The sequence below is a fragment of the Stomoxys calcitrans genome, chromosome 2, assembly GCF_963082655.1.
Source record: "Stomoxys calcitrans chromosome 2, idStoCalc2.1, whole genome shotgun sequence".
NCBI classification, from domain to species: Eukaryota; Metazoa; Arthropoda; class Insecta; order Diptera; family Muscidae; genus Stomoxys; species Stomoxys calcitrans.
Genome location: NC_081553.1, coordinates 192,105,075 through 192,131,349, shown reverse-complemented (window position 1 = coordinate 192,131,349; position 26,275 = coordinate 192,105,075). Strand labels below are relative to the sequence as shown.

The 26,275-nt window shown below is 38.8% G+C and overlaps 8 protein-coding genes across 9 annotated transcripts; 4 read left to right on the top strand and 4 right to left on the bottom strand.

The window, feature by feature from the left end:
• The first annotated feature begins 5,649 nt into the window (after positions 1-5,649).
• LOC106094684 (actin-related protein 2/3 complex subunit 4) lies at positions 5,650-6,571 on the top strand. The gene has a single exon (XM_013261918.2). It carries the CDS (start codon positions 5,784-5,786, stop codon positions 6,288-6,290), a length of 507 nt encoding a protein of 168 aa, XP_013117372.1. The 5' UTR covers positions 5,650-5,783; the 3' UTR covers positions 6,291-6,571.
• Positions 6,572-7,913: 1,342 nt separating this feature from the next.
• On the bottom strand, positions 7,914-10,266 carry LOC106094683 (telomerase Cajal body protein 1 homolog). Its single transcript, XM_013261917.2, has 6 exons — positions 10,048-10,266; positions 9,273-9,980; positions 9,044-9,209; positions 8,798-8,986; positions 8,300-8,732; positions 7,914-8,235 (listed from the first exon to the last, which is right to left on the bottom strand). The coding sequence occupies exons 1-6, from the start codon at positions 10,085-10,087 to the stop codon at positions 8,035-8,037; spliced, it is 1,737 nt and encodes a 578-aa protein (XP_013117371.2). The 5' UTR covers positions 10,088-10,266; the 3' UTR covers positions 7,914-8,034.
• A 715-nt stretch (positions 10,267-10,981) lies between these two features.
• On the top strand, positions 10,982-12,676 carry LOC106094687 (G patch domain-containing protein 11). Its single transcript, XM_013261920.2, has 3 exons — positions 10,982-11,088; positions 11,144-11,629; positions 11,685-12,676. The coding sequence occupies exons 1-3, from the start codon at positions 11,045-11,047 to the stop codon at positions 11,989-11,991; spliced, it is 837 nt and encodes a 278-aa protein (XP_013117374.1). The 5' UTR covers positions 10,982-11,044; the 3' UTR covers positions 11,992-12,676.
• Positions 12,677-12,704: 28 nt separating this feature from the next.
• LOC106094685 (serine/threonine-protein kinase 16) lies at positions 12,705-14,680 on the bottom strand. The gene is made up of 4 exons (XM_013261919.2): positions 14,447-14,680; positions 13,772-14,366; positions 13,579-13,713; positions 12,705-12,915 (listed from the first exon to the last, which is right to left on the bottom strand). Exons 1-4 carry the CDS (start codon positions 14,554-14,556, stop codon positions 12,799-12,801), a joined length of 957 nt encoding a protein of 318 aa, XP_013117373.1. The 5' UTR covers positions 14,557-14,680; the 3' UTR covers positions 12,705-12,798.
• Positions 14,681-14,810: 130 nt separating this feature from the next.
• Positions 14,811-15,962, top strand: LOC106094675 (uncharacterized). Its single transcript, XM_013261906.2, has one exon. It carries the CDS (start codon positions 14,850-14,852, stop codon positions 15,798-15,800), a length of 951 nt encoding a protein of 316 aa, XP_013117360.1. The 5' UTR covers positions 14,811-14,849; the 3' UTR covers positions 15,801-15,962.
• A 1,686-nt stretch (positions 15,963-17,648) lies between these two features.
• On the bottom strand, positions 17,649-24,153 carry LOC106094679 (structure-specific endonuclease subunit SLX1 homolog). Its single transcript, XM_013261909.2, has 4 exons — positions 24,066-24,153; positions 19,174-19,441; positions 18,910-19,104; positions 17,649-18,844 (listed from the first exon to the last, which is right to left on the bottom strand). Exons 2-4 carry the CDS (start codon positions 19,429-19,431, stop codon positions 18,395-18,397), a joined length of 903 nt encoding a protein of 300 aa, XP_013117363.1. The 5' UTR covers positions 19,432-19,441; positions 24,066-24,153; the 3' UTR covers positions 17,649-18,394.
• Positions 19,568-24,176, bottom strand: LOC106094680 (mediator of RNA polymerase II transcription subunit 31). Of its 2 annotated transcripts, XM_013261910.2 has the most exons (4): positions 24,066-24,149; positions 23,510-23,823; positions 23,107-23,196; positions 19,568-20,257 (listed from the first exon to the last, which is right to left on the bottom strand). In XM_013261910.2, the coding sequence occupies exons 2-4, from the start codon at positions 23,535-23,537 to the stop codon at positions 19,731-19,733; spliced, it is 645 nt and encodes a 214-aa protein (XP_013117364.1). In that variant the 5' UTR covers positions 23,538-23,823; positions 24,066-24,149; the 3' UTR covers positions 19,568-19,730. The 2 variants fall into 2 exon arrangements, with proteins under 2 accessions (XP_013117364.1, XP_013117366.1); XM_013261912.2 differs by lacking the exon at positions 23,510-23,823 and having other exon boundaries at positions 24,066-24,176.
• Positions 24,177-25,026: 850 nt separating this feature from the next.
• LOC106094678 (lymphokine-activated killer T-cell-originated protein kinase) lies at positions 25,027-26,209 on the top strand. The gene has a single exon (XM_013261908.2). It carries the CDS (start codon positions 25,103-25,105, stop codon positions 26,114-26,116), a length of 1,014 nt encoding a protein of 337 aa, XP_013117362.2. The 5' UTR covers positions 25,027-25,102; the 3' UTR covers positions 26,117-26,209.
• The last annotated feature ends 66 nt before the right edge of the window (positions 26,210-26,275 follow it).

Here is a 26,275-nt window from a genome sequence, read left to right as displayed (position 1 = left end):
AATGAAAGGTATTTCAGAGTAGAAAACGAATCTGATATACACTTTTGGGGAAAAGTGTTTGTGGGACCGCCCACTCCAAAAATGAGTAGAGCACGAATCCGCTATTCACTTCTGGAACCAGTTATCTGGGGCCGCCCACCCCCAACACGGAACTTATTTACCTACCATGACAATATGGGCGTCAAAAGAAAGATATTTGAGAGTAGAGCTCGAGTCTGCTGACCTTTTTTTCCGAGCCAAGACTCTGGAATCCGCTTACCCCCAAAGCACCCCCCAGCTCAGACATACTTATGTAGCGAACATGGCAATATCGACCTGAAATGAAAAGTATTTAGGAATAGAGCACGATTTTTAAATCACCTTTAGGCGCCAAGTGTCTGGAAAGGAATATTTAAAACCCTGGATGGCTGTGGGCATCACAGGGGTTGAAACTCTGAGCTCAGATCGCACAACTCTGTGTGTTGGTGGAAAGGAGTATCAAGGCAGAGCACATGATAAAGGAGAGGAAGAAGCTCTGGACAGTAAAATTAATTGAATCCGGTTGATATGCAAACCTGGATCGGTTGGCATATTATCCAACAAGCGAATGAAGGCAGTACCCTCAACCAAATGGCTTTAAGAATTATAAATTTACTGTTCTCTATACACACGAAATGGCGAAAAGTTGGAATAGCATCTATACCAACGGCAAAAAATCAAACAACTTGTATACTTCTTCTCACATTACGGGTCTATCAATTAACAGTGCCCTCCATGATGTGATGGGTTACATGGGAGGGAATTTAGGGAAAGGCGATTCAACTTTGACTCCTCAGGGCGGAGTCACACATTCTGTGGTTCGTAGTTATGAATGGGAAAGAAAGAGTGAAAGTTGTTGCCGATTGGGTTAGGTTAGATTGAAAAGAGGGTGCAAATATTAATCCGCCCCATGCCACTATGGACATACAAATGCAAATTGCAAATTTTGCCATGAACATTCCATTAAGAAACTGGGGCAAACTTCTTACAAATCAATGAGTGCTGTCCGATTCAATTTTAAACTCAATGATAGGGGGCCTCCTTTTTATAGCCCAAACGGCGTGCCCCAGAGCAGCACCTCTTTGGGAAGAAGTTTTTACATGGCAAAGTACCTCACAAATGTCGCCAGCATTAGGAGGAGATAACCACCGCTAAAAAAAATTTCCGATGTACCTGCCAGCATTCGAACCCAGCGTCAGCATCATAGGCGGACATGCTTACCTCTGCGCTACATTGAACTCCACTACGGATATACACTTAAACCAGTAATCGGCCTGTTGTGTGCTCTAAAAACTAAAAAGTAACCTCGAAAAAGAAAATTTTAAGTTAGGAATTCGGTGCTTCTTGCAAAATTGTTTTCCATACCACTCCCGTAAGTTAGTTCATGTCTGGTATTGTGTCCCCACCTAAGTACCGGTGTATGTTAGCCGCGAAAGCCAGCCAATGACATAAGAAATCCTTCAACGTCTCATCAACTTTCCCACATGCTATCACTTGCCGCACCGATTTTGCATAAGTCAGCTCATAGTCCTATGTGTCCCGTTAGGACACCAAAAGCTATACTGACCTCCTTCTTACTTCCTTTCAGTAATAGCGTCGTCTTCTTGTTATCCGGATCACCCCATAGGATTTTCGCCGTTCTACCGACTGTTTCGCTGCTCCAGTTTGTCTCCCACACCCTTAAATCGGACTGCTTTGACCGGAAAGGCTTCGGGTTAACCATTTTTATTGACGGCAGTTCTCTGGCCTTCGCTGCCAAATCGTTTCCCCTTACATCCCCCCTTACACCGTTATGGCCCGGCACCTAAACGATGCGGATTGTGCCATCCTCAGACAAGGCCTTAATCTTCTTCTTAGTTAGAAATGGAACCCCGATTGGGCGATGTATAGTACCCCGAGGGAAGTTTTTGGCACTTACTCGGTTTTATTGCTTAACATTTGTAAATTCAATGTACGGCAGTTAGAGTGAAAGAGTCTATAAGCCCCTCGGAGGTCGGACTACATAATTGCCCTTCGGTTAGAACATAGTTTTTATAGACGAGACACTAGCCGATCAGACGATCTATGTGGAAACTTAAGTGAAACTCTGTATTAGAGTCATCTAAGGTCAAAGCTTTTTAGGGAGTGCAAGAAACCACAATGTTCAAGGATGTGTGGTGATCACAGCAATGCCGTGCCGGGAAATAGGTTGGTGTACGCGTGTAATTTTTTTCAGGCATAGGTCTTGGCGATTCCGCAGGCATTGGTGACGATATCCGATGCGAGAAGGTTTCCCGATCAGACTTTTATGATTTACGTGAACAGTCGGGCGCTCAAAGCTTAAGCGTCGAGCTAGGTGAGTTCGAGACTAATTAGTAAGAAAGTTGGGAAAGTTGTCAAGCACCACTAAGTCCTTGGTTATCATGCAGTGGCAGGGAACGAAGCGACCTACGAATAGGCCAAGTATGGATTGTAAATGCATACTACTATGGATTGTAGATGTGCGCCGATTGTTTTACTGATTCAGTGAATCCTCCCATATGCGAGCTTCTTGGTAGGGTGGACGCTTTCTAAAGGGTGATTTTTTTGAGGTTAGGATTTTCATGCATTAGTATTTGACAGATCACGTGGGATTTCAGACATGGTGTCAAAGAGAAAGATGCTCAGTATGCTTTGACATTTCATCATGAATAGACTTACTAACGAGCAACGCTTGCAAATCATTGAATTTTATTACCAAAATCAGTGTTCGGTTCGAAATGTGTTCATTCACCGTAACGTTGCGTCCAACAGCATCTTTGAAAAAATACGGTCCAATGATTCCACCAGCGTACACACCACACCAAACAGTGCATTTTTCGGGATGCATGGGCAGTTCTTGAACGGCTTCTGGTTGCTCTTCACTCCAAATGCGGCAATTTTGCTTATTTACGTAGCCATTCAACCAGAAATGAGCTGAACAAAATTTGAACACATTTCGAACCGAACACTGATTTTGGTAATAAAATTCAATGATTTGCAAGCGTTGCTCGTTAGTAAGTCTATTCATGATGAAATGTCAAAGCATACTGAGCATCTTTCTCTTTGACACCATGTATGAAATCCCACGTGATCTGTCAAATACTAATGCATGAAAATCCTAACCTCAAAAAAATCACCCTTTACGATAACCTCGCGAATGGGACCTTTGGTTACGTTAATGCTCCCACCAGACACTTACCCCTCTCTCCATTCTGGGCCACTGCATAAGCCTCAAATAGCTTTCACATATGAGATCTCCACTCTGGTCAGCCTGATTTCCTTCGTTTTTATACCATCCACCATAAGAGAGGGGGTATACTAATTTCGTCATACCGTTTATAACACCTCGAAATATGCATCTAAGATCCCATAAAGTATATAAATTCTTGATCATCATGACAATTTAAGTCGATCTAGCCATGTCCGTCCGTCTGTCTGTCGAAAGCACGCTAATTTTCGAAGAAGAAAAGCTAGGCGCTTGAACTTTTGTACAAATACTGATTATTAGGTCGGTTGGGCAAATGGAATAAATCGGTCCTTTTTTTGATATAGCTGCCTTATAAACCGATCTTGGTTCTTGAGCTTCTAGAGGTCGCAATTCTTATCCGATTTGGCTGAAGTTTGGCACGTGGTGTTTTGGTATGACTTGAAAAAATTATGCTCAGTATAGTTCAAATCGGTTTATAACCTGATATAGCTGCCATATAAACCGATCCCCCGATTATATTTCTTGAGCTTCTAGAGAGCTAAATTCTTATCCGATTTTGGCTGAAATATTGCAACTATCGTTTTGGTATAACCTTCAACAACTGTGCCAAGTATGGTCTAAATTAGTCCATAACCTGATATAGCCGCCATATAAACGGATCTCACGATTAGATTTCTTGAGCTTCTAGAGTGCTCAATTCTTATCCGATTTGGCTAAAATATTGCACATATCGTTTTGGTATGACTTTCGAAAACTGTTCCAAGTATGGTCTAAATCGCTTAATAAGCTGATATAGCTGCCTTATAAACGGATCTCCAAATTTGATTTTCTGAGCCTCTGGAGGCCGCAATTTTTATCCGATTTGTCTGAAATTTTGGAGTAGGTGTTTTTCTATGACTTCTACAGCCATGACAAGTACGATCCATATCGGTCAATAACTTGATATAACTCATATATATTTGAAAAAAGTCATTCAAAGAACTTGACAAATACGATCCTTGGTGGAGAGTAGAAAAGATTCGGCCCGGCCAAACTTAGCACGTGCTCTTTTGTACTTTTTTTTTCTTCCCCGTCTGTTCTTTTTTCGCACTACTGATGTGCACCATACTTGTACTATAGTAAATCACTATCTGTATGTCTATTCTTCCCGGCACGGGGGGTTGTAACTTTCCTCTCCGGTCTAGGTGGTGTTCATGGTTATCATTAGAAGCTCTACTAATAGCTACGGGGCGCATTAACAGGTTGCAGATAGTGGAATGGTCCATACGCCATACGGAATAACTGTAATTGTAGGCGTGGGTAATCATCGGTATCGGGTGGAGAGTCTCCGTAAAAGGCCGGGCGGCACCAGCACTGAGTGCCTATGATGCTCGACATGACAAATCGAGTTATTGGCGCTTATAAATAACCAATGGCCATAGCGTTCCTGCGGCGGTGCGTCTTATGGACCGGAACGAAATTGCTCATCTAAGTGAGCTTGCCAAGGATTGCTACCTTTACTAACCAATGTCTACTACAAAGAATACTATCTGTTTTCTTCATCTTCTTTTTGTCCTCTCTTTTTTAGAGCAAACGCAATGCTCGAAAGGTTGTCGTTGTTGTTGTAGCAGTGTGTTGTAAATGAGGCGGCAGCCCTCGCCAATGAAGGAATCTATCGGATCATTCCGGTGCGTACAACCGGATGCCATGGGATTGATGCACCAAAGGTATTTGAGTCAAGCAGCAAATAACCAAGGTTGCTAGTCGCATGCCCTTCAACCTAACCTAATCTAGAGCTGGCAAACTATAGATAATTGCACCATTCGATATTTTCAAAATATCTAATAATGAATATCGAAACTATCGTTAATTTTCCATCACCTATATTCACCTATCGCCTATTTTAGTTCAATTTTGCAAAAACTTGAAATTTGCCGATAGTGTCTTTAGGAAAAATATCAATTGATATTCACACAAAATATAAAATATTGACGGTATCGATAGTGCCATCGAAATTTTGCCAGATCTAACCTAATTTTACTTCCTGATTTTATTGAATATTCTTATTTCAATTGGATTATGTAGAAAGTTTGCATATATATTTATGTAAGTATTGGTATTTCTATTTGTGATTGTATTCTTAGTAATGTGTTTTTAGCCGCAACTTAAATAAATTAAAAAAAAATGTGCATCTGATTAACACATGTTTACCAAATTTCTTCCAAATCGGGAGTGTGCAATATAAAGTGTTGTTTTCTAAAGTATACGAACAAAGCTTATTTCATGCTACATGCGGACATCATTTATCTTATCGATACATTTTCCAATTTCAAAATTAAGTTGAACGATTTTAGCATAAAAAATTGATCCGAAAAGTCGTACAATTTATCATGCATTGTCAACAAACCATTAAGCCGCCGTCCGAATATGTTAAAAACGCCCAAAATTCTACATCGGCTTTGCACTCTGCTCGCAAAATTGGTAAACACCTTTGGCAGTGATTAAGTGATTCATTTTTCATAAATATTATTAAATTCTTGATAGAACATAAGATTTATCTAATATTTAATTAACCACTATGGCTGCCACTTTAAAACCATACCTTACCGCTGTACGCCACTCCCTTACAGCAGCGATGTGCTTACAAGACTTCCCCTCCCAAGTGGTGGAACGTCACAATAAACCTGAAGTGGAAGTATGTTCCAGTAAGGAATTGGTTCTAACACACATTGTCATTTCCCGCAACGAACGAGAACGTGTTTTCATCGAGCCCTCCATCAATTCAGTACGCGTCAGCATTGCTGTCAAGCAAGCCGATGAAATAGAAAAGATCCTTTGTCACAAATTCACCCGATTTATGATGCGCCGTGCTGAATCATTTATCATTTTAAGGCGCAAACCCATCGAAGGGTATGACATTAGTTTCCTAATAACTAACTTCCATACAGAACAAATGTATAAGCATAAGTTGGTAGACTTTGTCATTAGCTTCATGGAGGAAATAGATAAAGAGATCAGTGAAATGAAGTTGGCCGTAAACGCTAGAGCTCGTACTTGCGCTGAGGAATTCTTAAAAAGATTCTGAACTAACATCGAAGAGATAAAGCAACCTTACCACCAGTCCGTATTATATATGAATATGTGTAGATGGGTGGAGGTTGAAAGAGCATTCATCAACACAAGTATTCCATTAGCATATGTTTGTTTTGTGTGTTTCAGTTTTCTTTTTTCATAAATTTTATATTCTTTTTTTTTAATGTAAATGTACAAGACAATTTTTAAAAATTTCTTCTGCTAAAATAAAATTAAATAAATTGTTTCCTTACTTTTTCGATATTTATGAATTAAGTAAAGAGATAAAAAGTTCGAATTGGTTTTTGGATTAATAGGAAAGCATTTTTCTGGGATCATATTGGAAGATTTTAAAAATTCCCTGATTCAATAAAAAATAATAAAGCCAATTACATTAAAAATCAAATAGAAAAGCATTTTTCTGGGTTCATATTGGAAAAGATTTTTAAAATTCCCCGATTCAATAAAAATAATAAAGCCGATTACATTAAAAATCAAACATGACAAACATGTCTTGTGAACTATAAAGAGGTGTCGCTTTCCAGCACACCGTTCGAACTAGGTTATAACCCGGCACTCGATAACTACGAGCACCACTCTGATTGTTATTTTGATTTATGTGCTATTAATCGTTATCATAAGAAGCTTAGCTGAGAGCTACCCGTGTCGTCCACAGTTTGCGGATATTGGAATGCTCTATGAGTATACACAGTAGCATCAGCTGCAGTCGCAGACAATCGGCGGTATATGGTATCCAATAAGTGAGTGTCCATTATGCTCGATATGGCAAGGCGAGTTATTGGCGCCTTTAAATAACCAAAGCTCATCGCAGCGGTGGGTCCTAAGAACTAAAACGACTTTGATCACATAAAAGAATCTTTACAAGGATCGCTTTTAAAAAAGGAGAATGCCTATTACTGAGCTCGAACTTCAATGGAACATCACTCATTTATATTAAAGAAGTCTGCCTATTGTTCCAGTTTGCCCCTGTTTCTTAGTGAAACGTTCATGGACAAAATTTTCATGTTATGGAAAAATATGCAAATTTCCACGTCAAAGACGAGAAGCATACATTTTCAGAAAAAAATTAAGACCTTATATTGTTAAAAGAACTAAATAGATTGAAGATTATAGACGCTAAACTTTTATTATCTAAATATACAAGGGCTCCAAGACTTGCAGAACAAAAAAGGTTCAAATTATTGCGAGAACATAAATAAACTAGCCGTGGTTATGCCTTACACATCTTACATCGTGTATCGGAGATTACCAAATACACTTAGGTTAGGTTAGGTTGAAAAGAGGGAGCAGATATTAATCCGCTCCATGCCACTATGGACATTTACCTAAGCCAGTAGGTGTATACCTAATACACTTAGTGTTTAAGTTAATACCTTGTGGTACAAAGCTTCTTGAGTTTTGCTGCTTAAATGAAATTTTGATAACTTATTCGCGATAGACAACTTTTGACAATAGAAGATATTCTGTTTAGCGGCGAAATGGCAAATGAAACCATGAACAGACCCGCACATATTTATAAAACATATGTCAATAGGAACTTGTCCGAGGAAATGATAGGGCGTATTATTGAGCAAAAAATTGAGTCGGGTAACAAAATGCTTCTATATTCAACGCATAACTAAAACTTTCAGTTTTATAAATTAAATTTTAAATAACATCGAGTTATAAAACTAAATATTAAGTGCCTATCCAAAGACACAACTTTTCCTTTTCAATAATTAATTAATAATAAATGGTTAGACTGCAGGCTTTGAAGGTCCAAACCATAGAAACAATACAGAATTTTCATAACTTATTACCTTTTCAATTGCATTATCGCTTGATTTTCTTAAATTGCCGTCTATATCGTTGAAGTGAAATTGACCTGAACTTGTTGATAGGATGGGTAAAGAAGGATGAAAACTTACTCCATTACAACAATCGGAATGTAAAGGTATCTAAATGTGTGTAATAAAAGAAAAAATGAACAAATTTGTGGAATTCTTTTAAATCTTAACCCACCTGTAGATTTTCTTCATTCATGTTGCCATCTGTGTCCCATATTCGTAACAAACCTTTGGTATCCCCACTTATAAGCCACTTGTGCATAGGGCTCAAATCAAAATATATTCTTTGATTTGTCGACACATTTCTTTTAAATGTCGTCACTGGCTGCTGATAATTACGCATATCCCACTTTAGTATCCTGTCGTCTCTCCTTGCTCCGCTAAACAAATACCAGCTATCTGTGTTGTATGATGAATACTTGAGCCACGTTATACCTCCCGTATGGTCACCCAAAACGAAAAGTGGACCCAATTTAGGTGCTCGCAAATCATAATGATAAATATGACTGTTCCAAGAACCGGTGGTAACACAATTATCATTTTGATTGGTAAAAGCAAAACATGAGACAGTTTGTTTCACAGGCACTGTGGTATATTCACGCCCAGGGCTTTGCAAAAATAGTAGAAATGTCAAAATGTCATGTCATGAAATCATAATACTGGTAATGCTTACATGTTGGTGTCAAATATCTTTATATTTTTCTTATAACCACCTACGACTTTTTGTCCATCATTGCTAAAGGCTATGGAAATTGCAGCTTCGACTTCATCAACATCATCATAGCCTCGATAGGAACAACGCAACTCTCCGGTAAATGCATCCCACATTTGGATGGGTTCATGCTGTCTGGTGGCCAACCAGCTATAAAAGAAGCGAAACATCATTAAACTCATTCGACCATATGACAAATTTACTCACCAACATGTGGCCGGATCTGTGCTATTCATAAAGGGATACCATGAACAATCATAAACCATACCACCTTCTTTTACATGTACCGCTGTACTGAGGGCACTTAATTCTCGGTTTGTGTCTATTTCTTGCATAGTATACAAATCCGTGGGCAATTCTATGACATGCATTCCTATGGAAGGTAAATATTGCGATAGCACATTTTAAGCCCAAAGTACTTTTTTGTTTTGCTTACCATCCATATGAATTGGCACCAATAAACATGTGCCATCTGGAGACCACAAACAACCCTTTGTATAACACTGTTTTTGGTCGTTGGATTTCCACAATCTCCTACCCAATTCTATAAAAGGATTTCTAAAAAATTGACTCTCATCTGGCATAGTTTCCAAAGGATCTTCTTCAATGTAAGATTCTTCCTGAATTTCTTCCTTTTCATTTGCAGCATCATTTTCTACCTCCATTGGGGCTTCAGTAGTCAAGTTTTGCTTGCCGGGCTGCAAATGCGAAAACATTTGTCTTTCAATATTTTCAACACTAGAATCCTTCAATGTACTCTCATCTGCCGTTTGTTCGTCTTCAACTGGTATAATGCTTTCCTCTTCTTCGTCATTGCCCCTGCTATCATTACTCTTATTTGTAGTTTCAGTATCATTTTTATCTGTCTCCTGTGTACTAATGGACTTGTTGAAGTGACCACTTGTATTACTTAGCTCACGGAGAAGTGAATCACTTCGTAAATGTCTCCCTTTTTGTTGTTTAAGTAATTCTTTTTCCTCTTGGTCCATTGTTATACTTAATTTGGGCACGGTTATATTTGTGCTGGCCTCCTCCTCTAAAGTATCGTTTTCTGTGGGCAAAGTAAGGTCCAAGCTGCAAATCTTGGCGTTGTTATTAAGAACTGAAGCGTCTTCCTCGCCAGCAGAAAATAACGAAAGCGAGGCTGCGAATGTGTGGAATTGTATATTTAAAACAGTATTTCATTAGCAAATAATTATGGAATCACTTACATCTATATTCTGCCGTATTTAATCGATCACTGCAATCCATGCTTATATCTAGAAGCCTTTTTCAATAAATAAACCGAATTCGCAAACACCGGCAATCAAAACAGCGCAAGAAATGCAGCTAGTGTTGCCATTTCTTTTGATGTGCAGAACTTTGTATTAGGCCGTATCTGAAATTAGTGCATAACATTTAAATAAAATAGAAAAATTTTAAATATTAGAATTTTGATTTTACTGCTTGAAAGTTCTTGTTATCTACTATATTTTTTATTCATTATTATTTTTAAATAGAAAACGATGTGATGTTTATATCTGGCCGAAACAACTGCTGTGTTTTATTTACCGGTTCAGCGGATTCGCTAGCTTATAGATAAATAAAACGCTCCTCCTGCTAATGCTTCATACTTTGCGAAAATATGGGTTTTCAAAGGTGAAAAACAAACATCATACCAGCCATTCATGGCGAAACAATTAAAGGTGGTCTCATTTGTACAACAACCACAAATCATATGGCGCAATCTGCCGTCTTGTCATCAAGCTGATCGTACTTTTGCCAACACACGCAAAGAAATTTGTGTGCGTGTGCGTACATTAGCAGAGAATATGCGAGAAAGATTTTAACAACAAAGAGAATGCAAACAAAATCTGTCATCTTAATACCGTCAAGCCTGGCCAGCTGTTAACAGCTGTTCGCGTGAGACCTCCTTATTAAATCGGGGTTGCCAGCCATTCAAGGCGCACACGTGCACAAACACGCACACAAATTTCTTTGAGTGGTTGGTAAAACGTCGATCAGTTGATGGCAAGATGGCGGATTGCACCAAAATCAACTCACGACACGTATACGATAGAATCACCACGTCTCTTTGTAGAAACGGTCAGTTCAGCTGATTCTTTAAGACGTTACGTCTGCGTCAACAATAATTCTGTAGTTATTGGTACATGGTAGGCATTTTGTTTAATTTTAATATAAACAAATTTAGAAGCATAACTGTCCATCATGTCTGATGATGATGATTACATGTCTGATAAATTTTTAACCGCGTAAGTGATATAGTTACCTCAAACGATCAGAAAAGAATAAGAGATTTATTTGTAGAGTTGCTGATGTTCGTCCCAGTTTAATAAACAATCGCGCAAAGAAGCGCGAATTGACCATTGTGGCCAAACAAAAGGATAACACAAAAAAACAACGAGAGACTAGGAACATATCTTCTGCAGTTGTAAACAATGAAAAACTACAGGAAGCTTTAAGTAAGCCTTTAGAGTCGGATAACAAAGGCTTCAAATTGTTAGCTAAAATGGGATACACGCCAGGACAGGCGCTTGGTAAAGTTGTAAATAATAGTAATAACACAACAGACCTATCCGATCAATGTAGAATCGTAGAACCGATAGGAATAACCATCAAATCTGATCGTCAAGGTTTGGGTAGAGAAACTGCTCTTAAAGAACTTTTGCAAAGAAAATCAGAACTACGCAGACAACGGCTTGAAAAGGAAAGAGGAGGTGAAACGTCCATAGAGGAGTTTCGAAGAAGAACAACTCAAAAAGTGGAAGAAAGATTTGTAGCACAATCGTTAAGGTATGATCAGACTACATATTGTAAATACAAATTTCACTATAGCTTGCCATTTCAGTCGCTGTCAAAAGGTGTGTCAAAATTTAGATTTGGATACAGACATGCCCGAACCAGCTATGTCGTGGTTTTGGCCCCAAAAACCTAAAGGTGCCAATGATGACGCAGCAGAAGAGCCAAATACTAAACAAACAGACGAGGAATACGACGATGAGGAAGAAGACGACTTTAGTAATGTTGAAAAGTTGGAAATGTTGACAAATTATATTCGCACTTCATATAATTTTTGCTTTTGGTGTGGAATACGATATGAAAATCTAAATGATCTTAATGACAATTGTCCAGGACCTGGAAAAGATGATCACTAATCAAAAAAAAAAAAAAACTACGAGTTAAGCAATCACCGTAGCTCAAAGGCTAGAGGAGAAAAACTTTTCAGCGGTGGTCATTCCTTCCTGGCACTGGCGACACTTGTAGTCAGCCGTGTAAACTTCTCTAGAAAGTGTTGTCGCTCTGCGGCAAAACCTTTTTATTGCCGAGTTCGAATGGCTTGCTCCTGATCAATATGCTTAAACTTGTATGGGATAGCAACCATTAATATTAGAGAAGTTCCGTAATGAAATTATCATGGGCAAATTAATTACTTGCACGAGTTAAGAAATATGTTCCTAATCTCATTATCGAAATTGCTTGAGGTTTTTTTGTGTAATATTCCCTTTAACCATTTTTAGGGTTTTGTTCAAAACATTTTGTTTAAGCAGTTTGAACCCCATTCACTAAAAAATTCTATTATACATATATATCTATCTATCTAAGATCACAGGAGAAGACAATATAATCACCATTGCAGTCGGGGGTATGTACAGGCTCATTCTATTAGAAACGGAGGTTCTGCTTGATTATAAAATATAACTCTTTTGTTAATTAATGAGCAATCTTATGCATAGTCATAAAAATTTGTTTATTTGTTACAACATATAAGTTTTCCGTATATAAATAAAAAATGAGAAATAATTTTGAATAAAATAATAATGTTAACTTTAATATCATAAATTTAACTAAGCTTTTGAATAGTTAAATATATAATGTAAACTTAGTAAACGGAATATTCCTTGAAAAGGTGTATGTATGCATTTAATGGAGATAATAACACATGTGCCAGCTATTGGAATGTGCTAAACACGACCTTCAAGCTTTTGTATCAGATCGTGGCATTTCTCAATCACACTATAAATAAATGGTCTCTCCATGGGGTCCATACGCAGCATGTAGTTAATAAGTTCATGCATATCCTAAAAGAAAATAAAAAATGGTATTTAAAATTGATTTGCTAAAATATTAGAAAAGTAAAACTTAGACTTTGCTTCACTTTCGCCTCAAGAAAACTAAGGTTTTTAATTTAAGCAAGCAAAATGACAAAATTTATTGCTCTGATGAGAGCTACCGGGTCCACAGGTTGCGGATAATAGAATGCTCCGTGGGTAAACAGGGTATCAAACAATTGCTGTCGCGTGGAATCAGCGGAATCCAGTGGAGAGTCTCAGTGAAAGGTCGTGGGAAACTGGCCCTAGCTTAAATATTTAGTGCCTATGATACTCGATATGACAAATAAGTTCTACCGATCGCTACCTACACATGTATGCGGTTACTACACCAACGACAAATTTTATTTCTTACGAAAACTTTTGATATTTTGGCCTTTTACCTGCGATAAAATCTCGAATTGTTTCTAGAGTATGAAAGGGAAGTAAAACCAAGAATACTCAGTTTTCTGCTTTAACAAACTATCTTAAAAATATGCAAATAATGTTTCTCTTTAAAAAATTGTTTAAATAAGAATTATTATAAGTAAATTGAAAATTTACCGTCTAGGTTATCTAAAATAGGATAGTCTCCTCCTAGACTTGACTAGACTAGAGCGCGACTTGTTGCCAATATAACCTTAAGTTACTCACCTGTGAATATATTGAACTTTCAGGAATGTTAATGTTACCACTTAGTACCGCCAATGCTACACTATCACCTTTTTCATAAATAGGATCAAATGGACAGTGGAAAAAACACATAGCATACAATACACAACCCAGGCTCTGAAAATAGAATAAGAAAATATAAATAGACATACTTTTATATATACACATGCCATACCCATATATCGCTCCTTTCGTCCACAGTACAATACGATTTTACGCTAAATAGCTCCGGAGCCCTGTAAACAATGGAACTGCGTTCCTCAGCCTCATCCTGTAGTCGTTGAGCTTCGCTTTGACCGCAAATTTGCAGACGAGCCTGTGTCATCGAACCTAAATCGACGATGATTGGTTCAAAGGAATCTGACAAGCATATATTCGCAGTCTTCAGATCACGGTGGGCCAAAGGCACTGGTTTAGCATCATGAATCGCCCTTAGGCCCTCACAGATTCCAAGAAATATTTGCATTATTTGCGACTCTGGCATATGGTCCTGCCTTTTCGCTCGCATTTGCAGGTGGTCGTGCAAAGAGCCATTCTTGTAGTATGGCAATACAATGTATAAAGAACTCGTTGTGTTTATCACAATATCTGCTGATCCCTTTAGCTCGTAGTCAATAACTTTAATAACATTTTCCGAATCTATGCGACGGCAATTTTCAATTTCCCTTAGGGCTATGTTCTGGTCGTCAATGCTGTGACATGTAATTCGTTTTACAGCATACAACTTTCTCGTTATATTATTTTCGGCGAGATCTATCAAGCTGAAACCACTGCAAAGGAAAAATAATTTATTATCCAAAAATGTCTGTGATATTCTCATCCGATAAGATTTTTGTCTTTCCCCACTTACCCTTGCGCCAGTCTGTCTTTTATTGTATATTTGGTCCCACTTATTGTTAATGTCTCTTTTGAGCAGAAGCATCCACGTTTTATTATTAAAGCCCATCCTAAACTATTCATATTTTATTTAATTAATGTACAAATTAAGGGTTACTTATTTTTCTTTTTTTTTTATTCTGCAAATGTTGTTTTTTGTTGTTGTGAAAGGTAGAAAGTGAAATCAGTGCCAACAGCCACCGTAGTGGGGGAAGAAACAGCTGTTATTTATATTCCATGCGATTATAACTGTGAACGCGACGTATCATTTATCATCATCACAATACGATCCTCGACTAATTATAGTTTATTCTATTCACTAGCTTCGTTGGCGTCGTTGTTTGTTTACACTTTAATTTACTTTTGTTAAAAAAAAAATGTCTTTAAGAACCTGCGCTTACAGGAATTGCGATAATTTTGTTAGTGATTTTGATAGAAATTGTCGCAGCAAGCCAGATGTAACATTATTTAAATTTCCCAAGGATCCTGAGAGGCGACAAAAATGGATTGAGCTGGGAAAAGCCCCATCAAATTTGTTACCCCACTATAGCTATTATTGTTCCGACCATTTTGATGGGCGCTTTTTGAATGTGGGTCCTAGGCGAACTATGCTGGTAGGTGAAGCTGTTCCATATGCCTACAATGAGAAAAGCGAACCGCACAAAAATTCGGAAGAAATTGAACTTGTGGAAGAAGAAGATTTATACTTGTATCACATTAAAGGTGACGAAGTTACACCAGGTTCAACACAAGAATCACAACAGGCCACCACAGAAATATTAGTGGAATCAACAACAAATGGAAATGAGATTTTGGAATTTCTCAGACACGATTTAGACTTGGATGATGAAGATCAAAGTCAGCCACAAATTGTGAGCACCAAGAAAGAATCATCTGTTAAACACTATGTAGTAAACCCGTTCAAAAGAAAATTGTGCAACAGCAGCAATGCCTCATCTTCAACAACAAACCCAAATTTGAAAGGTACTTCTTTGAAAAATCAACAGTTAACCAAAAATATTTCAATCACTAAACACTCTTCTGATGAACCTTCTCCAAAAAAAGTTAATGAAGTGGAGGTGCAAAAGAATACCACAAATGTTAAAGAATCTAAGAATCCATGTTCAGTAGTGAATGATAATGAAATAGACGAAGAAGATGATGCTCTTATTGATAGCAGCAGCATCACCACTTTCATATACAAAGGTGAGGAATATATACAAATGCCAAAAAGGCAATACCGTGAAGAAAAATTAAATATGATGCGGAAGATAAAAAAGATGGAACAAGTTATTCATAACATAAAGAACGAACTGCAGCATTTTTGATTTATGCACCCATTTCAGGATATTTGAAAAAATCAAACTTTTTTTTCATCTGATTAAATATTATAATTAAGTACTTAATTATATTATTAATTTGACTAAAAAATAGTTTTAAGTATAATTACCAAAAAAAAAACGCAAATGTACTGGAATGATAATGCCATATTCCTATGATTCTTCATTTATATTAAGAACAATTAAGGTGAATTTTTATTATTTACCCAGGTTTCAGATGAATTTCATATGCATTGGAATATAACCAAACTCGTGAGGAAATTCATGAATTTAATAATTTTTGTTTGATTCGTTATACATTCACATGGTTCGGTTGCGTTTTAAGATGCACTGAAACTTGTTATATAAAATTATTGTTGTTGCATATGATAAAAAAACGTGATGAGCCGGAAGGAACGTACAAGAAATCTCATCGATGAGAGCTACTTCCAGTTAGCTATATCAAACCCCTTCTATAGTCTAGCATGACGAGAGGGCTATGTTGCTAAAGAGTGTCCAGAGGCGTTTATCCATAATCCTGTACATTTTTCCCGCATTTGCGGGGTTGAAACAAAAAAGGTGATCGAACGTTTCCAACACCAACAGCTTAACTTGATGGGCCAGACATTGCTATGGCCTGTCAGTCATCCCGAGCTCATGCTTTTTCAGACTCAGGGTATTTGGTATCTTGCTTCGGAAAATACGGCAACAGAGCCTTGGTCAACCTGTCCGTAATCCCGAGCTCATGCTTTTTCAGACTCAGGGTATTTGGTGTCTTATTTTGGAAATACGGCCACATAACCTTGGTCAACCTGTAACGTACGCCATCAGATCGCGACCCTTTGGCGGCATCTTTTTGCAAAGCATATACATCACTGATATTGTAGTATGATCAGCACTTATCAGCGATCAATAACAGGCCAGCTCGTCAGACGCCTCGTTCACTGACTCCACTTTATGGTCCGGTGGATCCAAAGCATGATAGCCTAACCGATGGTTCAAAGATGCTTTTTACATCACTTAACCAGTCTCGACCTCATAAGGCCCTAGCTAGAGCCTTCAGCACCGCTTGATTGCCCAGGTATGTTTTGACAGTGCTATGGCGTTGCCCCTCCTGCACCGTAACCGTCTTCATGGCCGCGTAGGTCCCTGCCCAAATACACTACACCCTTAAGAAGCCTACATGAATTCCTAATTTTCAGGAACTCTTAGGGATAGGTATAACCTATGCCTGATAACCTTCGCCATGTTTCGAAAATGCTCTTTGCATATCCTAACCTGTCTCGACCTCACATGATCCGACGTCACATGACTGCTGTTGTTGTGTTGTACACTGTGCACGTCCGATGAGGCATCGAAATCATCTTCAGGACCATGAAAATTTTCACCTGAAATACGATATACTCCAAATTTGCCCAAGACCATTCCACTAAGGAATAAGTGCTGTCCGTTTCAAGTTTAAAGCGCAATGATAAGGGGCCTCCTTTTTATAGCCGAGTCCAAACGGCATGCCGCAGTGCGAAACCTTTTTAGGAAGATGTTTCTACATTGCATAGTACCTCACAAATAATGCCAGCATTTGGAGGAGATAACCACCGCTGAAATTTTATTTCTTTTGATGTTCTCGCCAGGATTCGAATCTGGGTGTTCTCGCCAGGATTCGAATCTGGGCGTTCAGCATCATAGGCGGATATACTAACCTACTAATGCTACGGTGGCCTCAGGTACTATACACTAGCCTATATAAATATGAAAGATTAACAACCGCTGAAAGTTTATTCCCACGTGTTTTCGGCCTAGGTGTTGTTGTTGTAGCAGTGTTGCACACTGAGGCGGGAGCCCTTGCCCATGGAGGATTTCATGGGATCAATCTGATACGTAGAACCGGCTGCCATGGGATTGGGGCCAGGTGTTGATGGTCATAGGCGCTATGCCTACCTTTGCAGCATTCTGATAGGTGCAAAGACAACTTGCCTCAACTAGCGAATTCATAGCTGCATAGTTTTCAACATATCAGACGATTGCCATATAACTGTTATTGTTGTTGCAGTTTATTGTGTTCTATCTTCGGTCTGCTTGATTCTGTTGAGTGTCAAGACCCAGGAACTCTGCGACTAAGATGTGGTGCGTCCACAGCGATCTGGGTCTGGCTGGGCAGTTATTGTGCGGTCCCTGGTTACAATCGGGACATACATCTTGCACGTCGGCATCAATCCTTGCTCTGTAGGAGTTGAAGCGGCTGCATCTGCCGGAATGTAATTGAGCCAGAACTACTCTGGTTAGCCGGGGGAGGTCAATTTCTTCAGGTGCAATGGAAGGCGGTCGTTCTCCAAGGACTACATTCACCCGGTAGCCATTTACCGCATCTTCTACCGGGTCTGCATGAATGTCACGAAGGTTTGTTTGTTTGTCTGCTGCCGGTTTGTGGTTGGCTGGCACCTTATGTTCAAAATTTTGTTTGGTTTTGTCTTATTATTGCTTTTGGTCCCTTGACTCGTCTCACTTTACTTGCAAATTTTCATTCATTTTATAAATTGTAACATTTTATTTTTTGTAAATATAAATAGCAATGAACAATTAACCATACACTGTTGCCGTATGTCTCATAGAAACTCATCACCATCATCGAAACTTATCTCTTCAACATCACTGTTACTGCCACTGCTGCTAGCACCCCCTTCGCTATCATAATCCTGTTCTTCACCAATTCCTTGCATTCTACGTTTCCTTTGTAATAACTCAATCCAGAGTAGGGGAGTCTCACATAGCGGGCACTCACCCGAAATTGGTATATAGTGTCCCCTTTGCTTTGCATCCGATGACAAGAGGTGATTGGCCAAACATATTATGTGACAGGTAAGCTTACACAAATTATTTACACAACCAATTCGTGATTGTTCAACATTGTGAATGGGTTCCATGCACAAATGACACTCTGGAGCCCATATTGCTTTGGGTAAAGGCTCATCTGTTTGCGTTTTCTTTTTAGTTTTCTTCTCCAAAGTAATTTTTCCGCTTACAATTCTCATGTGATTTGGGGGTAAGCTGGTGATCTTATGGGGGGGAGGGAGGTTAAAAAAAGTTACAAGGAAAAAAATGAATGCAAAAAGTTACTTACATCAAAATCACATTCGTATTCATTCTCTAACCATTGTATTATCAATGGCAAGCGTTCCCAAGGTCCAACATTGAGCATTCGGCTAAGAATACGAAAATTATATTGAAAATATGTTTCCTTGGGCAGTTTTCTTTTTAACTCGGGAAATAGTTTTAAACGCGATGATAAAGTGGGTTGTTGCCAGGCCCATTCAAACTTTAAGATATGATGATGAAAAATGAAATTGACTTTAGACTTAGTCTTAATATAATACACAGAACAGACCTGCAGAGCTGCTATATTGTTGGGAAATCCATGAATAATCATAACCATCTTCCAAGGACCCTTCTGACTAGTTTTCTTAGCACCCCCAAAGTCTTTTCCTCGATTATGTTGTTTAATTCTTCGATTGGGATTCACAGTAAATCCTATGTAACATTTGCCCTTGTAGCGTTTTTCAGTACTATGACTGCATAAAAGGTAAACACCATAAAAACGAGATTTCAAATTATCAACAGCATTTGTAGTGGCCATGGTGGTCATAGACAACAATCTGTAAAAATACAATGGGACATTTTTAAATTATAGCACGAACTGTACAGAGTACAGAGGTCATGTAATCAATAAAAAAAAGTACATTTACTGCAGTTTCCATGAAAAACAACTCTAAGGCACAAACTTCATTTACAAAATCTATATTTATATAATAAATTAGTTGAACTTGTACATATCACTTACATTATACAATATTCAAAATAAAGATACATACACGTAAAAATACTTATTCTATATTATTATTATTATTAAAAAAAAAAGGTTTTGAATAAAAAAAAAAACAATCATTAAATTTTCTGCATCAAGGGAGCGCCTGCGTTGCTTTGATTTGGAACAATGGAAGAATTCGAGGAGTTGCCATTTAATTGTTGCTGCCCTGTTTGTTGTTGGCCAATTTGACTTTGTTGAGAATTACTGGAGGTCACAGTGCCATTTTGCATATTCCCACCCAAGGCATTCGTAGACGCCTGCCCACCTTGTTGTGGTTGCGGTTGTTGTTGCTCAACCATGCCATCAATATTGTTGCCACTCGTTGAATTAATTTGGCTACTAGCATTTCCATTGACTGCATTCAGCATTCGTATGCGTTTGCGTGTATAATGCTGCCACTGTAGTATAGCTTGGTCATCAATAAACTTGCAACATTGTGAATTGACAATTTCTCTGCGAAAGTGTTCATACTGCAGGAGATCAAGAAAGTACAAGCACATGGGGTACATCAAGTATTTAGCATATTCTGGCTCTTTCCAATATTGTAGATATTTAAGGTAGTTTATAAAGGCTTGGTCCTTAAAGTAACCACGCTGCGCCAGAACTGTAAAATGGAAAAGGAATAATATGGTAAGTTGAGATGACATGCAACAAAAATGTGTAACAGAATCGCTTTTTAAAAAGTTTCTAAAATCACAAAAAAAACAATGGTCTGCGACAAATCTTTACATGCATACAGCGCAAATTTGGTTGAAATTTCAAGACCTTCGAGAAATGCGTTGTTTGGATCAACGACGGGATCACAGCTAAAAATAAAAACGCAGCGCAGATGTTTGCTTGTTGTTGTTATTGTTATAGCTGTTGTTCGTCTGCTTGATTCTGTTGAGAGTCAAGACCCAGGAACTCTGCGACTAAGATGGGGTGCGTCCACAGGGATCTGAGTCTGGCTGGGCAGTTATTGTGCGGTCCCTGGTTACAATCGGGACATACATCTTGCACGTCGGCATCAATCCTTGCTCTGTAGGAGTTGAGGCGGCTGCATCTGCCGGAACGTAATAGGGCCAGAACTACTCTGATTTGCAGGGTGAGGTAAATTTCTTCAGCTGCAACGGGAGGCGGTCGTTCTCCAAGGACTACATTCACCCGGTAGCCATTTATCACATCTGCTACCGTGTTTGCATGAATGTTGTCTAGACCTGCTTGAAATGCCGCTTGATCTAGAGGTTCTCTCTTGTAGCGCTGAACCTCACGCTCTAGATCATGTAGATCTACCTTAATGGTTTCTGGGAGGTGGATGATGATTTGGAGGATGGTCTCTGCGATAACAGCCCAAAAGGTATTGCTTAGCCAGCATGTAGTTATATCTATGCACTGGTAGGATCTTAGTCTCCTGATGGAGGTGGTCTAGGCACATGGCCTGGGCTGATTGAAGGCACGGCAAATGTGTGCAGTGATGGCATGCAAAGCTGTTGCTGTGCTATGTAGTCTTCGAAATCTACGTTGATGCTCGAAGAATGGAAATTGTCCTATGAGGCTCGGGAGGAGTAATGCCTCATGCGCCTTTGCTGCTGGTGAGAGAAGGGAGATCGGTCTGTACGACTCACCCAAACTCGGTCTTTTCCAGGCTTCAGTAGCGGGATCACTCTGTCCATTTTCCAGACATCGGGAACTATAAGAGTGTTCAAAGACATGTTGAGGACAGTAGTAAGGTACTTAACTCTAGGTGAATTCAATTTCTTCAACATTGGATGATTTGGCACCACGGATGACATTCGTAACTTCTCCCAAGGTAAATTGTGATGGCTGTTCATCGGCTCGGAGACCACGAATACGGCGAATGGTTCTTCTCCTTGCCCTGTCGATCTCAGGATACACAATAATTTGACGGATGAACAACCTGACGCATCTCTTCGGATCAGTCATGGTTATTTCGCCAAAAGTGGCTGAGGTCCTGTCATCCCGTCTACCGGGTTCGAGACTGACTTAAGAGTAGGCCACAGCTTGCCTGATCCGGTGCCTAAGTTACATTGCTCCAAGTGTTCCAGCCACAAATTCCGCTTATTTTCGTTGACTAACCTGTTTATATCCAGATTCAGCTCGCTGATTCTGGGGTTAGTGGGGTCCGTACAACGAATCCCATCACGCTCGTCTGCGAGTACCACTGCCTTGCGCCGAGAAATTGAGCCGCACTTGGGGTATTCGACCGGCTGGTATAAAGCGAGCGGCTGCTACGTTAATGATGTCTCGGAATTTCCCCTCGGCAACTGGCATATCCGAGGGGGGTGGGAGTTCTCTGAAGCCAGCCCAATCGGCATTCTTCTGATTGATAAACGTTCGGCGCTCAGGTGTTATGAAGTCGGGTGGTCGGTCGATGCTGAGAATAATGGGGAGGTGGTCTGACCCCAAAGAGATGACGGCTTGCTAAGATACGTCACTCAGGAGATCTAGGAATGCAATGGAAATGTTCAGCGAGCTACTGCTCCTCCTCGTAATCCTCATTCACCGTGCAAAACGTGTAGCCTTCAATCTGCTCTGCCAAAGCTATGCCACGCTGGTCGTTAGATGGGGGAAAATGCCATGAAGTGTGATGCGCATTTAAGTCCCCTAGAACCAGACGATTATGGCCAGATAGTAACGCACTTATGTCGGGGTTGTAAGCTTGTACATACCGGCGGTATGTACACCATATAACGTGTTCATACCGCCGGATGTTTGCTTGTGTTTCTATGATGCTGAACGCCTGGATGGAAAACCTAGCAAGAACATACAAAAAATGTTCAGAGGTGGTTATCTCCTCCTAATGCTCCCGGCACGGTATAGCAGTAAGCACCACACAGGCCAGAACATGGAGGTCCGATCTCTGTGGTGTTCATTGCTATCACGGGAAGCTTAGCTGCGAGCTTCCGGGCCTGTCTCCAGGTTGCGGATAGTGGAATGCTCCATACGGAGTAGCTACAATGACAGTCGCGGACAATCAACGGTGCTCGATATGAAAAGGCGTGTTATTGGCGCCTTTACATAACCAATGGCCACCCTGTTCCCGCGGCGATCGATCCTTTGAACCGAAACGAGCTTGCTCACCTATAGGAGGTTGACTAGGATCGCCACCTTCACATGAATATGTGACTACAACAACAACAACCCTCCCAATGCTGGCGACGTTTGTGAGGGACAACGCCATGTAACAATTTCTCCCCACTGCGGCACGCCTTTCGGACTCGGTTATAAAAAGGAGGCCTCTTATCACTATGTTCAAACTTGAATCGGACAAAGCTCATTGAAATGCGCGAGTATATGTGACCTGGTTCCTAATAAGATCTTCGTGGTTTACCTTAGTTTCGCTAAACCAATCTATATTTAGGTCACCTTGCAGTGTCCAGCAAAAAACCTGTTGTCTATTTAATTTAAAAAGAAGATTCTTATTACATTTATCAACTGATTATAAAAACTTACAGTTCAAATAGTTAGGATTCGCTAGACATTGAACAAACTCCAATTCCACTTGCCATCGTAATTTCTGCTGTTCCTCCGATTCTATGGCGGCTAAGATACGGAAAAAGAATAAAAAAAAGAATATAATTAAAATTCTTAGAGTAAGCGTACACATAAGATATATAAGTGTGTTCATACAGTAGTCAATTTAAATTTAAATAAAAAAAAAAACTTTTAATAGCAAAATAAAATAAAGCTGGCCAAACATTGGTTATTTTTTTTTTTTTTAATTTCGTGTAAAGCTTTTATCAAATGATAATTGTGAGATGATAGATATCAAATTCATTTCTACTTTAAACTACAATTAAGCTTTTATCTAATTATTTTTTTGTAATTTGAATGTGTTCAAAATTCGTATACTTACTCTTACCCTTTCCATACATTTTGGCCATATTGCATGGAAGGGCTTGCTTGCGCGCTTTCAGTTTGGTTGCTGTTTTTTTAAATGCTCCTTGGCAATACTTATGATTAAAATCGTGTTTCTGTCTGTCTTTGACTTGTTTTGAGATTTACAATAATGGGCTTAGCTTGTGTTTTTTGAGGAATATCGTTAAGGATGCTTCCCTTAGTGTAGTAGTAGTATATATTTTTTGGTATATTTGGCAATCTACTGCGTTATGACTGTATGATTGATTTTGTATCTTTTTTTAATTAAATTTACACTTTGTAACACAAAAACTAAAAAGAATAAACGAAAGTTAAAAAACAATCCACACTATTTACACATTAATGAGGAGAAATCAAAACTTATGAATTTGGTCGCTTGGCAGGTAGGGTCAATATATAAATGGAAAAAATTGCTATAGCGGCGCTGATGAGGGGCTGAGCAATTTTGTGCATATATTTTTTGTGGCATTTCTTGGGGGGTCGCAAACGCAAGTAGTATATAAGAAAATGTATGTTTTATATGAAATACAAACCGTAAGTGCTCATTAGAATATGCTTTAGAAATATATTGTTTAGTTTCCTTTATTTAATTAACTAAGGTAAAATTTTATTGAAGTTGAGTTGACAGCTAAAGGACTGATGAAGAAAAAATAACAAATGAGAAGAGAAATGAACAGAGCTGCCAACTCGGTGATGTTACACCCAGCAATAAGTGACATTTGTATACAGCTGTACCACCTAAAAAATAAGCGTTCCAGCATGAAGTTTGGTTAGGATTTCATAAAGGTAAAACAGATGATCGAACCCTTAAAACGCCTGAGATCGAATTCTGGCAGTACATCAGAAAAATTTTCAGCGGTGGTTATCCCCTCCTAATGCTGGCAACATTTGTGAGCTAGTTTGACAGTTGTTCACAAAAAAAAGCCGAAAAGAGTCCCAACCCTTTAGCTTAAACTCCTTTTACACGATCAGACATGTCATATGTGATTACAAAAATAGTAAATCTGAAAGTTGTACACATCGTGTGATACTTACAAAAAATTTTTATGGCAAATAGATTTTGGAATAAATCTGCAACTTAATCGATTAAATCGAGCTTCTATTTCATCGATACAAAAAAAGTACAATACATTTGAATATAAATGCCGATTAGAGCGCGCCCTATTCGTATCTGACGTAAATAAGATAAGTCTTATGAGTACAGGAAGTTACAGGTCATATGACATGTCTGATCATATAAGAAGGAAGAAACAACAAAGAGAATGTAAATAATGGTTTGGAACCGTAATAACGTCAAACAACCTTTTAAATGAGCCATGAGGGGTACACGTTATTTTGACCAATGCATTAAAAATAATACTGATACTGACTAAGATGTATTGTTTGTATTGCCCTTTCAAAGCAATGGTGAATTTTTATATTTGGCGCCATCTGCTGTGTCTAACGTCAAAAGTTCAACGGCGTCTCTTATGTTAACAGACAGACTTGTGAGGTATTGAGTGATTTTTAAAACATTAAAACGACGCGCCTTGTATATTTCACAATTCTTATTAAAAGATATATGTTATAAATGGAGACGCCAAGAAAACCTTTGAGAAACATTTCATTGGAGGCCAATACGCCATTTAAAGTACCAGCTTCACCAATGATGAAAGCTCTTGGTTACGGTACTGGGGTCAATGTTTATTGCATGGAAAGATCACCCAAAGCCAGTGGTCCGCGTTCTCCCTGGGCAATAAAAAGAGTGTCTCAAAGAATTCGTGCCACAAATCAAGAAAATTCAAAAATATTCAATGAACGCATAGTCAAGGAGGCGACTATTTTGCGTCAATTGAAACACCCAAACATAGTCGGGTTCCGGGCTCTTTCAAAGCAACAGGGAGATCTTGATAGTTTAGCTTTAGAATGTTGTGAAACCTCATTGGGCTCTATTCTGGAACAACGACTTGATAATGGCGGATCTGCATTACCTGCAAAGCACATTAAGAAAATGTTATTAGATATATCAAATGCTTTGCACTATCTTCATACAGAAGCCAAGCTTTTACATGGTGACATGAAATCCCACAACGTATTGGTAAAGGGCTCTGACTTTGAAGTGTGTAAGTTGTGTGATTTTGGTGTAAGCCTGCCATTGGATGTCGAGGGAAAGGTCGATTTTCGCAAAAATCCTGAATTACGTTATGTAGGTACCACATTATGGTGTGCCCCGGAAGTTATTGCCGAAGAGGATGTAATTGACAGCAAAGCGGATATATTTAGCCTTGGCCTTATAATATACGAGACTATAGCCTTGACACCTCCTCATATGTTAGCTAGAGACGATTCTGAAAGTTATTTGGAAACGTCTACAGAGGAGGATATGTTGAACGAAGCTGATACGGAAGGAAACGAAACGACTGAAATGTCTCTGAGTGACTTGGCATACGGAACTAGACCGCAAATACCACAAGCTTTGGAATTAAGCGATGACTATAATATAGTAATGGAGTTATTTTATCTATGCACCAACAATCTGCCAATAGACAGACCAACGGCCAAAATTATATTCAGTTCTTTAAACCAGCACAATACGAAAAATTAATTTTTCTTCTTTAGATATAACAATTAAAATTAATAAATTATGATAATTGTAACGCTTTACTTTTCACATAAATAAAATATAGATTTTAAATGATCCAACTTTTGAATGAATGAATAAGGCTACCTACAAGCCGATAAGGTTAGTTTGTATGGCATGCGA